At 45.2% G+C, this 17617-nt stretch overlaps 1 protein-coding gene across 1 annotated transcript in view; it reads left to right on the top strand.

The window, feature by feature from the left end:
- Positions 1-17617, top strand: part of lpar2b (lysophosphatidic acid receptor 2b) — a 50184-nt gene that overhangs the window by 30292 nt on the left and 2275 nt on the right. The window contains exons 2-6 of the mRNA XM_055906955.1: positions 7215-7690; positions 7967-8076; positions 10507-10593; positions 10759-11086; positions 15161-15426. Coding sequence (XP_055762930.1) covers positions 7465-7690; positions 7967-8076; positions 10507-10593; positions 10759-11086; positions 15161-15426 — 1017 coding nt within the window. The 5' untranslated portion in view covers positions 7215-7464. The remainder of the gene's footprint in view (positions 1-7214; positions 7691-7966; positions 8077-10506; positions 10594-10758; positions 11087-15160; positions 15427-17617) is intronic.

The following is a 17617-nucleotide window of genomic DNA, read 5'->3' as shown; positions in this document are numbered from 1 at the left end:
GGATGGAGCTGTGAGGTACTTCTACCAGATACCTAGATAGATAGATGGAGCTGTGAGGTACTGCTACCAGATACCTAGATAGATGGAGCTGTGAGGTACTTCTACCAGATACCTAGATAGATAGATGGAGCTGTGAGGTACTTCTACCAGATACCTAGATAGATGGAGCTGTGAGGTACTTCTACCAGATACCTAGATAGATAGATGGAGCTGTGAGGTACTTCTACCAGATACCTAGATAGATGGATGGAGCTGTGATGTACTTCTACCAGATACCTAGATAGATAGATGGAGCTGTGAGGTACTTCTACCAGATACCTAGATAGATGGAGCTGTGATGTACTTCTACCAGATACCTAGATAGATGGATGGAGCTGTGAGGTACTTCTACCAGATACCTAGATAGATGGATGGAGCTGTGAGGTACTTCTACCAGATACCTAGATAGATGGATGGAGCTGTGAGGTACTGCTACCAGATACCTAGATAGATGGATGGAGCTGTGAGGTACTTCTACCAGATACCTAGATAGATGGATGGAGCTGTGAGGTACTTCTACCAGATACCTAGATAGATGGATGGAGCTGTGAGGTACTTCTACCAGATACCTAGATAGATGGAGCTGTGAGGTACTTCTACCAGATACCTAGATAGATGGATGGAGCTGTGAGGTACTTCTACCAGATACCTAGATAGATAGATGGAGCTGTGATGTACTGCTACCAGATACCTAGATAGATGGAGCTGTGATGTACTTCTACCAGATACCAAGATAGATGGATGGAGCTGTGAGGTACTTCTACCAGATACCTAGATAGATGGAGCTGTGGGGTACTTCTACCAGATACCTAGATAGATGGATGGAGCTGTGAGGTACTTCTACCAGATACCTAGATAGATGGATGGAGCTGTGCGGTACTTCTACCAGATACCTAGATAGATGGATGGAGCTGTGAGGTACTTCTACCAGATACCTAGATAGATGGAGCTGTGAGGTACTTCTACCAGATACCTAGATAGATGGATGGAGCTGTGAGGTACTTCTACCAGATACCTAGATAGATAGATGGAGCTGTGAGGTACTTCTACCAGATACCTAGATAGATGGATGGAGCTGTGAGGTACTTCTACCAGATACCTAGATAGATGGATGGAGCTGTGAGGTACTGCTACCAGATACCTAGATAGATGGATGGAGCTGTGAGGTACTGCTACCAGATACCTAGATAGATGGAGCTGTGAGGTACTTCTACCAGATACCTAGATAGATGGATGGAGCTGTGAGGTACTTCTACCAGATACCTAGATAGATAGATGGAGCTGTGAGGTACTTCTACCAGATACCTAGATAGATGGATGGAGCTGTGAGGTACTTCTACCAGATACCTAGATAGATAGATGGAGCTGTGAGGTACTTCTACCAGATACCTAGATAGATGGATGGAGCTGTGATGTACTTCTACCAGATACCTAGATAGATGGAGCTGTGATGTACTGCTACCAGATACCTAGATAGATAGATAGATGGAGCTGTGAGGTACTTCTACCAGATACCTAGATAGATGGATGGAGCTGTGATGTACTTCTACCAGATACCTAGATATCTGAAACTGTTTCGTCTCCAGCTAAGACTTCAGTTGGTCTTGGGTGCATATATTGTGGTTGAAATACTGTCTGCTGGCATAACAGTGATAAGGATAACACATTACATGCACATTCACATTTCCTCAAGAGATGCTGAAAGAAATCATTTCTCCACTCCTGTTCCCGAGACGACATTAACATGTAGTTTCATTTCACTGCGAGGAATGCATAATTACGCTGCAGGTTATAAGCCTGTCCAGTGTCCATATTTCAGTTACTATTCCATTTAACCCATATATTTAAATTACGAATATTCTGTTTAGTCATGGATACAGGGATACTCATGAATATTCTGTTTAGTCATGGATACAGGGATACTCATGAATGTTCTGTTTAGTCATGGATACAGGGATACTCATGAATATTCTGTTTAGTCATGGATACAGTGATACTCATGAATATTCTGTTTAGTCATGGATACAGGGATACTCATGAATATTCTGTTTAGTCATGGATACAGGGATACTCATGAATATTCTGTTTTGTCATGGATACAGGGATACTCATGAATATTCTGTTTAGTCATGGATACAGGGATACTCATGAATATTCTGTTTAGTCATGGATACAGGGATACTCATGAGTGGGATATCAAAGCTGCATCTTAACAGCTTATCCTGAAGACGACCCTAAGCAGGATATGAGCTAGTATCTAGAAGACCCTAAACAGGATATGAGCTAGTATCTAGACGACCCTAAACAGGATATGAGCTAGTATCTAGACGACCCTAAACAGGATATGAGCTAGTATCTAGACGACCCTAAGCAGGATGGATATGAGCTAGTATCTAGAAGACCCTAAACAGGATATGAGCTAGTATCTAGACGACCCTAAACAGGATATGAGCTAGTATCTAGACGACCTTAAGCAGGATGGATATGAGCTAGTATCTAGACGACCCTAAACAGGATGGATATGAGCTAGTATCTAGGCGACCCTAAGCAGGATGGATATGAGCTAGTATCTAGACGACCCTAAGCAGGATGGATATGAGCTAGTATCTAGACGACCCTAAACAGGATATGAGCTAGTATCTAGACGACCCTAAGCAGGATGGATATGAGCTAGTATCTAGACGACCCTAAGCAGGATGGATATGAGCTAGTATCTAGGCGACCCTAAGCAGGATGGATATGAGCTAGTATCTAGAAGACCCTAAGCAGGATGGATATGAGCTAGTATCTAGACGACCCTAAGCAGGATGGATATGAGCTAGTATCTAGACGACCCTAAGCAGGATGGATATGAGCTAGTATCTAGACGACCCTAAACAGGATGGATATGAGCTAGTATCTAGACGACCCTAAGCAGGATGGATATGAGCTAGTATCTAGACGACCCTAAACAGGATGGATATGAGCTAGTATCTAGACGACCCTAAGCAGGATGGATATGAGCTAGTATCTAGTGCCAGAGGGAGCAAAACAACCCCAAAACGTCACTGAACCTCCTCGATGTTTGACTGCAGGGAAGGTGTTCTTTTCTTTGAAGGCTGTAAACATAGAGATGGCGTGCTTCACCTAACATCTCTGATTTGGTCTCATCTGTTCACAGGACATTATCCCTGAAGGATTTTGAAATGTTCAGGTGTGTTTTGGACAATTCTGATGTCTCTCTCTCTCAGCAGCGGGATCCCGCTGGGTCTCCTACCATATAACCCCCTTCCATTGAGTTGGAGACGGATGGACAGAGTTGAAACTGTCGTACCTTGTGTGTCTGAAGGTCAGCTTGAATCTCTGTGGCAGTTGTTCAAGGTGCTTCCTTCACCTTTCAAACAATCTGTCACTGCAATCTTCTATCAAGTGTTCTCCTGCAGCCATGTCCTGGGAGGTTGACTAAAGTGGCACGGGCCTTGAACATCTTGATACCATTACGTACGGTGGAAACAGGAACATCAAGGTCTCTGGAGATGGACTTGTAGTCTTGAGATTGTCCGTGTGCTCGGCTACAATCGTGTGTCTGACTTCCTCAGAAAACCAGATTTTTGATTTTATTTTCTCCATGCTCATTGTGGTACACACAGTGACACAAAACAGATTGTCAACCCCTATAAGCACCTAGTAGTCCTACAGCTGTTTATATAGTGTTAGACAGTGAGGTCAGGGATATGGTAGAGGTCCTGTATGTTCTGTTAGACAGTCAGATCAGGGATATGGTAGAGGTCCTGTATGTTCAGTTGGTAGAGCATGGTTCTCACAATGCCAGGGTCATGTGTTTGATTTCCTCGGTGGCCTCCCATTTTAAGTGATCTTCTGCACAGTGCAGACACTACTCTGAGTGGCTGTGGATTAAGATGTCTGCTACGTAAAGGCCGGGCGATTATGTCAGGAGAAGGTTAGTTAGTGGTCGTGGTTTAGATATGTGGTGCTTTAGAGAGGGAGAGCTGTACATGCATTCTGTTTAGCGGTCAGATAGGGAGACTGGTGGGAGGGACTTCGAGGCCAGACGACCATCTCTTAGTACACGCTCACACACCACAAACACTCCCTCTGCATTCCTCTGTTTCTGACTCCAACTCAGCTATTTAACACCTCTCCCCCCAATCCTTCATGTTTTCATTACCTTTCAGTCTCTTCCATTCCTCTCCTGTATACATTTAATCTTCCCTCTCTCGTTTCCACTCTTCCGCTTCCGCTCTCTTTCTGTTTCCCTCTCTCTCCCCCTGTCTCTCAGTCGTAGAGTGGGGCACCAAGGCTGTGTGTGTGTTTGGATTGAGATTAGGTTACACTGCTGGATTGTGTAATTGTGAGGTGTGTCTCTCTGCTCCAGAAAGCTGCTCTGTTGTTTCTTTTGTCAGGAGGAGAGTAGAGCCGAGGGAGGGAGGGAGGGAGGGAGGGAGGGAGGGAGGGAGGGAGGGAGGGAGAGAGAGAGAGACTAGTTACGTTACTGTAAATCACTACCTTCAGTCCACTAACCTGCTAGAATGAAGACATCACTACATAGGTAACATCTGGTTCAGTAAAGACGACACAGATCACACACTGAGCTAGAAGGAATGCTGTTGTTATCTAAACCCCAGCTGCCTGGTTTACAGTCAACACTGCAGAGGGATGCTGCTTCATCAGTGTTAACCTCAGGACCAGAACAACCTGCTGTAGGGATGCTGGTTCATCAGTGTTAACCTCAGGACCAGAACAACCTGCTGTAGGGATGCTGGTTCATCAGTGTTAACCTCAGGACCAGAGCAACCTGCTGTAGGGATGCTGGTTCATCAGTGTTAACCTCAGGACCAGAACAACCTGCTGTAGGGATGCTGCTTCATCAGTGTTAACCTCAGGACCAGGACAACCTGCTGTAGGGATGCTGGTTCATCAGTGTTAACCTCAGGACCAGAGCAACCTGCAGAGGGATGCTGGTTCATCAGTGTTAACCTCAGGACCAGAACAACCTGCTGTAGGGATGCTGCTTCATCAGTGTTAACCTCAGGACCAGAACAACCTGCTGTAGGGATGCTGGTTCATCAGTGTTAACCTCAGGACCAGAGCAACCTGCTGTAGGGATGCTGCTTCATCAGTGTTAACCTCAGGACCAGAACAACCTGCTGTAGGGATGCTGGTTCATCAGTGTTAACCTCAGGACCAGAACAACCTGCTGTAGGGATGCTGGTTCATCAGTGTTAACCTCAGGACCAGAGCAACCTGCTGTAGGGATGCTGCTTCATCAGTGTTAACCTCAGGACCAGAACAACCTGCTGTAGGGATGCTGGTTCATCAGTGTTAACCTCAGGACCAGAGCAACCTGCAGAGGGATGCTGGTTCATCAGTGTTAACCTCAGGACCAGAACAACCTGCTGTAGGGATGCTGCTTCATCAGTGTTAACCTCAGGACCAGAGCAACCTGCTGTAGGGATGCTGCTTCATCAGTGTTAACCTCAGGACCAGAGCAACCTGCTGTAGGGATGCTGGTTCATCAGTGTTAACCTCAGGACCAGAGCAACCTGCTGTAGGGATGCTGCTTCATCAGTGTTAACCTCAGGACCAGAACAACCTGCTGTAGGGATGCTGTTTCATCAGTGTTAACCTCAGGACCAGAGCAACCTGCTGTAGGGATGTTTGTTACAGGGATGCTGGTTCATCAGTGTTAACCTCAGGACCAGAACAACCTGCTGTAGGGATGCTGCTTCATCAGTGTTAACCTCAGGACCAGAGCAACCTGCTGTAGGGATGTTTGTTACAGGGATGCTGGTTCATCAGTGTTAACCTCAGGACCAGAGCAACCTGCTGTAGGGATGTTTGTTACAGGGATGCTGGTTCATCAGTGTTAACCTCAGGACCAGGACAACCTGCTGTAGGGATGATGCTGGTTCATCAGTGTTAACCTCAGGACCAGAACAACCTGCTGTAGGGATGCTGGTTCATCAGTGTTAACCTCAGGACCAGAACAACCTGCTGTAGGGATGTTTGTTACAGGAAGGATGTTTCATCAGTGTTAACCTCAGGACCAGAACAACCCGCTGTAGGGATGTTTGTTACAGGAAGGATGTTTCATCAGTGTTAACCCCAGGACCAGGAACATCTCTAGTTGAGGGCTCTAAAGTCAAGTCTCTAGACCCGAGTTGAGGGCTCTAAAGGAAAGTCTCTAGACCCAAGTTGAGGGCTCTAAGGGAAAGTCTCTAGACCCGAGTTGAGGGCTCTAAAGGAAAGTCTCTAGACCCGAGTTGAGGGCTCTAAAGGAAAGTCTCTAGACCCGAGTTGAGGGCTCTAAAGGAAAGTCTCTAGACCCGAGTTGAGGGCTCTAAAGGAAAGTCTCTAGACCCGAGTTGAGGGCTCTAAAGGAAAGTCTCTAGACCCGAGTTGAGGGCTCTAAAGGAAAGTCTCTAGACCCGAGTTGAGGGCTCTAAAGGAAAGTCTCTAGACCTCTAGTTGGGATGTTTGTTACATGGAGGATGTTTCATCAGTGTTAACCTCAGGACCAGAACAACCTGCTGTAGGGATGTTTGTTACAGGAAGGATGTTTCATCAGTGTTAACCTCAGGACCAGGAACATCTCTAGTTGAGGGCTCTAAAGGCAAGTCTCTAGACCCGAGTTGAGGGCTCTAAAGGAAAGTCTCTAGACCCGAGTTGAGGGCTCTAAAGGAAAGTCTCTCTACCCTAGTTGAGGGCTCTAAAGGAAAGTCTCTCTACCCTAGTTGAGGGCTCTAAAGGAAAGTCTCTAGACCCGAGTTGAGGGCTCTAAAGGAAAGTCTAGACCCGAGTTGAGGGCTCTAAAGGAAAGTCTCTAGACCCGAGTTGAGGGCTCTAAAGGAAAGTCTCTAGACCCGAGTTGAGGGCTCTAAAGGAAAGTCTCTAGACCCGAGTTGAGGGCTCTAAAGGAAAGTCTCTAGACCCGAGTTGAGGGCTCTAAAGGAAAGTCTCTAGACCCGAGTTGAGGGCTCTAAAGGAAAGTCTCTAGACCCGAGTTGAGGGCTCTAAAGGAAAGTCTCTAGACCCGAGTTGAGGGCTCTAAAGGAAAGTCTCTAGACCCGAGTCGAGGGCTCTAAAGGAAAAACTCCTAACGCTAGTCATAATTAAAATAGAGAGTGTGTCTTCAACTATGTTGTTAAATATTCTACTTCTCTTTCCCCCAACAGACCAAAGAGAAGGGACAACGTCTCAGCCCACACACGATTGGAGGAGATAGACGTCAATCAAACTGGAGGCTGTCCATTCCCTCCCACCCCTCATGGCGAGACCACCCCAAACCCACCAATAGGGCGAGTCCCATCCACTCGAACCCCCGTCACCGCTCATCCGTCCGGACAATCCAATTGGTCCCCCTCACTCCACTTAACTCCTGCCCACTCTACGCTCCACCCCATCCACCCCCTCTGATTGGTCAAGATGGACAAGTTGACAGACGACATCCCCGGGTGCTACTACAACCGTACAGTGCAGTTCTTCTACGAACAAAGTGGCAAGAACATCAGCGACCACTGGCGTCCTCGGGACTACGTGGTGGTGAGCCTGGGCATGGGTGTGTCTGTCATCGTCATCCTGGCCAACATCCTGGTCATGGTGGCCATCTTCATCAACCGACGATTCCACTTCCCTATCTACTATCTGCTAGGTAGGGTGTGTGTGTGTGTGTGTGTGTCTGTCAATTAGCAGCTGCTCCCACTAATTTACCAAACTTAACAGAATTTTCAGAAGTTTTGGTCATTTTTAAATCTACAATATCTTTGGTAAATTATACTTTCAAAACATTGAGTCATATTTATGTCATATTCTTTATATCTGTGAAAATCCCCTAAAATCCAGGAGTTTATTGGTACATTTTAGAAAGTTACCAGTAATATTACCCCCCTTAGCAACCCTACTAATGTCCTTGTCTACTATCCCCTAGGCAACCTGGCAGCAGCAGACCTGTTCTCAGGTATCGCCTACCTGCACCTTATGTTCCACACTGGGCCCTGGACCATCAAGCTGTCCAAGAACCAGTGGTTTGTACGCCAGGTAGGAGAGTCCAACACACACCCTAACCCGAACTAACACCGGACCATCACTCTGTCCCAAGAACCAGTGGTTTGTACGCCAGGTAGGAGAGTCCAACACACACCCTAACCCTAACTAACACCGGACCATCACTCTGTCCCAAGAACCAGTGGTTTGTACGCCAGGTAGGAGAGTCCAACACACACCCTAACCCAAACTAACACCGGACCATCAATCTGTCCCAAGAACCAATGGTCAGGAACACAAGACAAGTTTTCCCCATAGGATTAGTTGATGCAGAAATGGACTGGCCAAAGGACAGTTTTTTTTTCCACATAATTAGCATTATTTAGCTAGTGATGAGGTCCTTGAGGAAAAAATGGGCCGGCATGTCAGAAAAGCCTGGGCTGATTTCTGATCCTGGTCCGTCCCCGAGTTGATGCTTGCTAGGGCCCATGAATCGATTAATCCACATTTTTTCTTTCAAACTGGGAAAACTTTTCCTGTCAAAGTATTGTAGGTTTGTCTGATTTATGTTTACTAAGCTATTATGAGCAAAAGGCCCACATAGTTGAAAAAAGGACCCTTGTGGCCGCTGTGGTCCAGCAGTTAATGTTGAGGAACCCGGCACACATGTACAGTCGTGGCCAAAAGTTTTGAGAATGACACAAATATTAATTTTCAGTCTGCTGCCTCAGTTTGTATGATGGCAATTTGCATATACTCCAGAATGTTATGAAGAGTGATCAGATGAATTGCAATTAATTTCATAAGTCCCTCTTTGCCATGCAAATTAACTGAATCCCCCAAAAACATTTCCACTGCATTTTAGCCCTGCCACAAAAGGACCAGCTGACATCATGTCAGTGATTCGCTCGTTAACACAGGTGTGAGTGTTGACGAGGACAAGGCTGGAGATCCCTCTGTCATGCTAATTGAGTTTGAATAACAGACTGGAAGCTTCAAAAGGAGGGTGGTGCTTGGAATCATTGTTCTTCCTCTGTCAACCATGGTTACCTGCAAGGAAACATGTGCCGTCATCATTGCTTTGCACAAAAAGGGCTTCACAGGAAAGGATATTGCTGCCAGTAAGATTGTACCTAAATCAACCATTTATCGGATTATCAAGAACTTAAAGGAGAGCGGTTCCATTGTTGTGAAGAAGGCTTCAGGGCGCCCAAGAAAGTCCAGCAAGCGCCAGGAACGTCTCCTAAAGTTGATTCAGCTGCAGGATCGGGGCACCACCAGTACAGAGCTTGCTCAGGAATGGCAGCAGGCAGGTGTGAGTGCATCTGCACGCACAGTGAGGCGAAGACTTTTGGAGGATGGCCTGGTGTCAAGAAGGGCAGCAAAGAAGCCACTTCTCTCCAGGAAAAACATCAGGGACAGACTGATATTCTGCAAAAAGGTACAGGGATTGGACTGCTGAGGACTGGGATAAAGTCATCTTCTCTGATGAATCCCCTTTCCGATTTTTTGGGGCATCCAGAAAAAAGCTTGTCTGGAGAAGACAAGGTGAGTGCTCGCATCAGTCCTGTGTCATGCCAACAGTAAAGCATCCTGAGACCATTCATGTGTGGGGTTGCTTTTCAGCCAAGGGTGTGGGCTCACTCACAATTTTGCCTAAGAACACAGCCATGAATAAAGAATGGTACCAACACATCATCCGAGAGCAACTTCTCCCAACCATCCAGGAACAGTTTGGTGACGAACAATGCCTTTTCCAGCATGATGACCTTGCCATAAGGCAAAAGTGATAATAAGTGGCTCGGGGAACAAAGCATCGATATTTTGGGTCCATGGCCAGGAAACTCCCCAGACCTTAATCCCTTTGAGAACTTGTGGTCAGTCCTCAAGAGGCGGGTGGACAAACAAAAACCCACATTCTGACAAACTCCAAGAATTCATCCTGCCATCAGTCAGGATGTGGCCCAGAAGTTAATTGACAGCATGCCAGGACGGACTGCAGAGGTCTTGAAAAAGAAGGGTCAACACTGCAAATATTGTCTCTTTGCATCAACTTCATGTAATTGTCAATAAAAGCCTTTGACACTTATGAAATGCTTGTAATTACAAATAAAATAAAATAAAATGTTATTTGTCACATACACATGGTTAGCAGATGTTAATGCGAGTGTAACGAAATGCTTGTGCTTCTAGTTCCGACAATGCAGTAATAACCAACGAGTAATCTAACCTCACAATTTCACAACAATTACTTTATACACACAAGTGTAAAGGAATGAATAAGAATATGTACATACAAAAATATATGAATGATGGCCGAACGGCATAGGCAAGATGCAGTGGATGGTATAGAGTACAGTATATACATATGAGATGAGTAATGTACTTCAGCATTCCATAGTAACATCTGACAAAAATATCTAAAGACACTGAAGCAACAAACTTTGTGGACATTAATATTTGTGTCATTAATCCTCCCTCCAGACCCTGATCGACTCCAGTCTGACAGCATCGGTGTTGAACCTCCTGGCCATCGCCTTGGAGCGCCACCAGACCATCTTCACCATGCAGGTGTGTGTGTGTGTGTGTGTGTGTGTGTGTGTGTGTGTGTGTGTGTGTGTGTGTGTGTGTGTGTGTGTGTGTTGATATTACAGTAGAAGTATATCAAGAGTGGCCGAGAGAAAGCGGTAACACATTTCCATCTGTTATGGACTAATAAAGTATATATCATCTCAGCTCCACAGTAAGATGACCAACCGCCGCGTGGTGCTGCTCATCGCCCTTATCTGGGGCCTAGCCATCTTCATGGGCCTGGTTCCCACCATGGGCTGGCACTGTCTGTGTGACCTGGAGAACTGCTCCACCATGGCCCCCATGTACAAACGCTCCTACCTGGTGTTCTGGGCTGTGCTCAACCTGTTCACCTTCTCTCTCATGGTGGCTGCCTACACCAGGATCTTTGTGTACGTCAGACACAAGAGCCAGAGGATGTCTCAGCACACCAGCCAGATACGACACAAGGAGACTGTGTTCAACCTGATGAAGACTGTTTCTATGATCCTGGGTGAAGAGGGACACACACACACACACACACACACACACACACACACACACACACACACACACACACACACACACACACACACAGTTGAAGTCGGGAGGTTTACATGCACCTTAGCCAAAGACATTTAAACTCAGTTTTTCACAATTCCTGACATTTAATCCTAGTAAAAATTCCCTGTCTTAGGTCAGTTAGGATCACCACTTTATTTTAAGAATGTGAAATGTCAGAATAATAGTAGTGATTTATTTCAGCTATTGTTTCGTTCATCACATTCCCAGTGGGTCAGAAGTTTACACACACTCAATTAGTATTTGGTAGCATTGCCTTTAAATTGTTTAACTTGGGTCAACCTTTTATAAAAAATAAAGAAATTACATTTTATTTAACCAGGTAGGCTAGTTGAGATCAAGTTCTCATTTACAACTGCGACCTGGCCAAGATAAAGAAAAGCAGTGCGACACAAACAACAACACAGAGTTACACACGGAATAACAAACATACAGTCAATAACACAATAAAAAAGTATATATACAGTGTGTGCAAATGAGGTAAGATAAGGGCGGTAAAGGCAATAAATAGGCCATAGTGGCAAAATAATTCAGATTTAGCCATTAAACACTGGAGTGGTAGATGTGAAGAAGATGAATGTGCAAGTAGAGATACTGGTGTGCAAAGGAGCAACAAAAATAAATAACAGTATGAGGATGATGTAGTTGGATGGGCTGTTTACAGATGGGCTATATGCAGTGATCTGTGAACTGCTCTGACAGCTGGTGCTTAAAGTTAGAGAGGGAGATTTGAGTCTCCAGCTTCAGTGATTTTTGCAATTCGTTACAGTCATTGGCAGCAGAGAACTGGAAAGAAAGGCGGCCAAAGGAGGAATTGGCTTTGGGGTTGACCAGTGAAATATACCTGCTGGAGCGCGTGCTACGAGTGGGTGCTGCTATGGTGACCAGTGAGCTGAGATAAGGCGAGGCTTTACCTAGCAAAGACGTATAGATGACCTGGAGCCAGTGGGTAGCCTTCCACAAGCTTCCCACAATAAGTTGGGTGAATTTTGGCCCATTCCTCCTGACAGAGCTGGTGTAACTGAGTCAGGTTTGTAGGCCTCCTTGCTCGCACACGCTTTTTCAGTTCTGCCCACACATTTTCTATAGGATTGAGGTCAGGGCCTTGTGATGGCCACTCCAATACCTTGACTTTGTCTTCCTTAACACAACTTTAGAAGTATGCTTGGGGTCATTGTCCATTTGGAAGACCCATTTGCGACCAAGCTTCCTGACTGATGTTGTCGTGGAGAATCGTCTCAGAAATATAACACTCTTACAAGAACTTGTGAATTCAATATAGACTTTAATACAAAGTAGCAAAAATGAGCCTTTCCATGAAAGGACCCCATTACAAACCGTAACAGGGTAGCACCCCTCCATGGAAAAAGACTAACTTCTCATATCACAGAGTCCTGCCTTTATAGGACTTCTGTCTTTGCCTAACGTATAGAGTACCCTCCCTTTATATGAAAATAGCTTCTCTTGATCTTTCTCCCTCATTTTCTTTTCATCTCAGAGCTTGCTTGTTAACGCCCACATCTGCTTTTGATTAGATTATAATGGTGGCAGGACCCTTTCATTTCCTAAGAATGATATTCTTACCCTAAGCACTGATGGCCTTGGCTATTATACTTATGTTTTGTTCCTCTCTATCTAATCTTTGGTATCTAGCCCTTTCTATAATAGATAATGCACTTAAGTGTCACCTCCTCCTCTTTACCCTAAGCACTTAGGCACTTATGGTTTTGGCCATTACACTTATGTCTGTTAATCTTTGGTTTCCTGTCCTCTATAATAGATAATGCACTTAAGTGTCACCTCCTCCTTTTTACCCTAAACACTTATGCACTTATGGCTTTGGCCTTTGTACTTCCCTCATCAGAGCTATCAGATGCACCAAGTGTCATCTTCTCCTCCTGTGGATTGATGCACACATGTCTTTGCTCTATAATATTATATCTGTCCCTATATGTAACAATAACTACCACAATGTCTTGAGAAGTTGCTTCAATATATTCACATAATTTTCCTTATTTTGTGAAGTGCACCAGTCTCTCCTGCAGCAAAGCACCCCCACAACATGATGCTGCCAACCCCGTGCTTCACGGTTGGGATGGTGTTCTTCGCCTTGCAAGCCTCCCCCTTTCTCCTCCAAACATAACGATGGTCATTATGGCTAAACAGTTCTATTTTTGTTTCATCAGACCAGAGGGCATTTCTCCAAAAAGTACGATCTTTGTCCCCATGTACAAACCGTAGTCTGGCTTTTTTTATGGTGGTTTTAGAGCAGTGGTTTCTTCCTTGCTGAGCGGCCTTTCAGGTTATGTCGATATAGATCTCGTTTTACTGTGGATATAAATACTTTTGTACCTGTTTCCTCCAGCATCTTCACAAAGTATTTTGCTGTTCTGGGATTGATTTGCACTTTTCGCACCAAAGTACGTTCATGTCTAGGAGACAGAACGCATCTCCTTCCTGAGCAGTACGACGGCTGCGTGGTCCCATGGTGTTTATACTTGAGTATTATTGTTTGTACAGATTAACGTGGTACCTTCAGGCGTTTGGAAATTGCTCCCGAGGATGAACCAGACTTGGTGAGGTCTTTTTTCTGAGGTCTTGGCTGATTTCTTTTGATTTTCCCATGATGTCAAGCAAAGAGGCACTGAGTTTGAAGGTAGGCCTTGAAATACATCCACAGGCACACCTCCAATTGACTCAAATTATGTCAATGAGCCTATCAGAAGCTTCTAAAGCCATGACATAATTTTCTGGAATTTTCCAATCAGTTTAAAGGCACAGTCAACTTAGTGTATGTAAACTTCTGGCCCCCTGGAATTGTGATACAGCGAATTATAAGTGAAATAATCTGTCTGTAAACAATTGTTGAAAAAATTACTTGTCATGCACAAAGTAGATGTCTTAACCGACTTGCCAAAACTATAGTTTGTTAACAAGAAATTTATGGAGTGGTTGAAAAACAAGTTTTAATGACTCCAACCTAAGTGTATGTAAAATTCTGACTTCAACTGTATACACACACACACACACACACACACACTCTCTCTCTCTCTCTCGCTCTCTCGCGCTCTCGCGCTCTCGCGCTCTCTCGCTCTCTCTCGCTCTCTCTCGCTCTCGGCTCTCTCTCGCTCATATGCAGGCACCTCTCTGGCTTGTCCCAACTTGTTTAGCAAGACACTCAACTTCCCCCCCACATCCCTCACTCTCTCCCTCCCTTCCTCCTTCCTTCCTTCCTTCTCCTCTTTCCTGCTTCTCTCCCAAGCTTCTGCTCCAGCATTTTTAACTTCTGATTAAATTCCTCGAAGGAATTTGATGTCTCTGTTTCTCACATATAGGCTCATATGCAATCCTTGAATTTCTGGTTGTCTCTCTTTCTGGCATGGCAAGTGTGAGTGAGAGAGGCTGTGTGTGTTTTGGGTTTCACTGGATACCAGAAGTCCTCACAGGATAGTAAAACAAAGAACATTCAGACAATGGTGGACATTTCGCCGGTCCTCACAAGGAAAAAGGCTAATTCAGGGTTAGGTTTAGGGTTAGATGTCAGGGAAAATAGGATTTTGAATGTGAATCAATTGTTTGGTCGCCACAAGGATAGTATAACAAAAATGTGAGCGAGGAATGTCTGCATGTCCTGACAGGGAACAGCATAGTTAAACCACCACGACACAAAAACACTCCTCCATTTCAACCTCCCCTTTTCTCTCTGTCACAGAGTGTGTGTGTGTGTGTGTGTGTGTGTGTGTGTGTGTGTGTGTGTGTGTGTGTGTGTGTGTGTGTGTGTGTGTGTGTGTGTGTGTGTGTGTGTGTGTGTGTGTGTGTGTGAGTGTACAGTGAATTCCTGAGGCGTGAAATTGTGTAATTGAATATTATCATAATGAAATCAGATCTGTCCGACCAACCCCAAGCCACACACTGACAGTGGATACTGACTCTGTGTGTGTACAGTATTCACTGACCAGCTGAATTTTTACAACTATCTCTCTCCCTCCTCCTCCTCCTCCTCCAGGTTGTTTTGTGATCTGCTGGACCCCGGGCCTGGTGTTGTTGATGTTGGATGGTCTGGGCTGTGAATGGTGCCAGGTGCTGCGTTATGAGAAGTACTGCCTGGTCCTGGCTGAGTGTAACTCCCTGGTCAACCCCATCATCTACAGCTTCAGAGACACGGACATGTTACAGACCTTCAAGCGGATCCTCTGCTGCCTGTGTCGCCGCGGCGGCGCCGGCCACAAAGACACGCTGTCCGGCATGCGCTGCAACACCCTGGAGCAAGAGGTACTCTCCGAGAGCAACGGCAACAATCACCACGACAACCACAACGACGACAACAATCATATACGTCCCCACGGCGACCACTCGGACACAGACGATTAGACGAGGACAGTAGACACATATAGGTGACAGACGACGTAACAAGCAGTTACACCGTAAAAATGTCAACACTGACAGGGTGCTATAGCAACTTTCATCACCATTCCCAGACAACTAGCTAACAGTCCTGTGACAACAACGTGGCTACACCGTCACAATGACATCAACTACACCGTAACAACAACGTTATGGCCTCCAAACTATACCATAGCAACCACCATGGACTGACACACCGTAACAACATCAACCACTATAACCACTGCAACTTAACAAAACATTAAAACAATTACTACAATGGACGAAAGACCACTAAAGTGACTACTACCACGTAACAAAATACCATGGCAACACCTACAACAATGACAATGTAACACAATACCACGACAACACCTACAATAGCGACAACATAACAAAATACCATGACAACACTTACAATAAGTACAACGTAACACAATGCCACGACAACACCTACAATAACGACAACATAACAAAATACCACGACAACACCTACAATAACGACAACATAACAAAATACCATGACAACACTTACAATAAGTACAACGTAACACAATGCACGACAACACCTACAATAACGACAACATAACAAAATACCACTAAAACACCTACAATAACGACAACGTTACACAATACCACTAAAACACCTACAACAACAGAATTACAGTGCCACGACTACCCTAACAATGTCACAAAATAGCCCTACAACCACCAGGCCTCCACGACAACCACCTCCTGATTCAGAGGGGTTGGGTTAAATGCGGAAGACACATTTCAGTTGTACAACTGACCAGGTATCTCCCCCTCCCTTTACAAGCAAACAGAATCTGCCATTGTTTGTAGGCTCATTGTTTGTAGGCTCATTGTTTGGAGGCTCATTGTTAAAATACTGTATGTTGCGCTAGCTTGTAATGTACACTGTAACATACCAGCCCTATCAGTCTGTTCTATATAGAACAATATGAATAGTTAATCATGCAGATATTATTCTTTGGAAACGAACGGTAGCGTACTGTTTGGAGAAGTGTCTGTGTGCTATTAGAGACTAGAGGTGGGGACGCCTACGTGCTGTTTGTAAAAAGAGACCTGATCAAACATAATGGATTGAGAGTGATGGGGCTGATTCTCTGCTCTGTCAACAAGGCTTCTAATGCAGATGCACTGTCTCAATCTGTGTGTCTAGAGAGAACGAGACCTTCTACAACGCCAAGACTTGAATGAGTCCGGTTGAGTAAGGCCAGCCCCTGCAGGGAACGTTTTGGTCTTCCGCTGGGTCCGTACTGGACTCTGATAATGCAACTGTTTTCCATACAGACTTTCTGGATACTGACAATGTCTCTATAACGTTGTTGGAACGTTGTTGGAAGGTTGTCTGCCACCCCTGGACAGCCTGTTGGGATGTTAACCAGATGTTAAAGGGGTTCAAACGGGTCTGACTATTTGTCATGCTTCCTGTGACCTGTAGCTATGGCATGGGAGTGTACACACACACACACACACACACACACACACACACACACACACACACACACACACACACACACACACACACACACACACACACACACGGCTGACTCATCACTGTGTCGTTGCTCTCTGTGTGGAGACACAGGAGTGTGTGTGTGTGTTTGTTTACAGTACCCCACACAAACACCAGTTAAACGTTTACACATCCTGTCAGTGATGTCACTAATGGAGAACGAACAAACGGCACAATACAGGAGGGAAACATTTCAGTGTCGCACGCTATTCTGCACTAACTCTGGTGTGACAGTCAAATATGTTCCCCTCGTACTTACCCCACCCCACCCATGACACGGACTGTACTTTTTACACACACACACACACACACACACACACACACACACACACACACACACACACACACACACACACACACACACACACACACACACACACAGTAAAGCGTGATATACATTAGCGCCCCCCAGTGGTCAAGTGAAAGCAAGTCGTCCTCTTCTACACTCCTGGGCCACGTCCCAATTGTCTCTTCTTCCTTCCAAAGTGTACACTCGTTCACTTCCCTTCACTGATTTGAAAGGAAATGACTGGTATTAGA

The sequence above is a fragment of the Salvelinus fontinalis genome, chromosome 40 (genome assembly GCF_029448725.1).
Source record: "Salvelinus fontinalis isolate EN_2023a chromosome 40, ASM2944872v1, whole genome shotgun sequence".
NCBI classification, from domain to species: Eukaryota; Metazoa; Chordata; class Actinopteri; order Salmoniformes; family Salmonidae; genus Salvelinus; species Salvelinus fontinalis.
The sequence above is the reverse complement of the archived record's forward strand: the minus strand, read 5'-3'. Positions and strand labels throughout refer to the sequence as shown.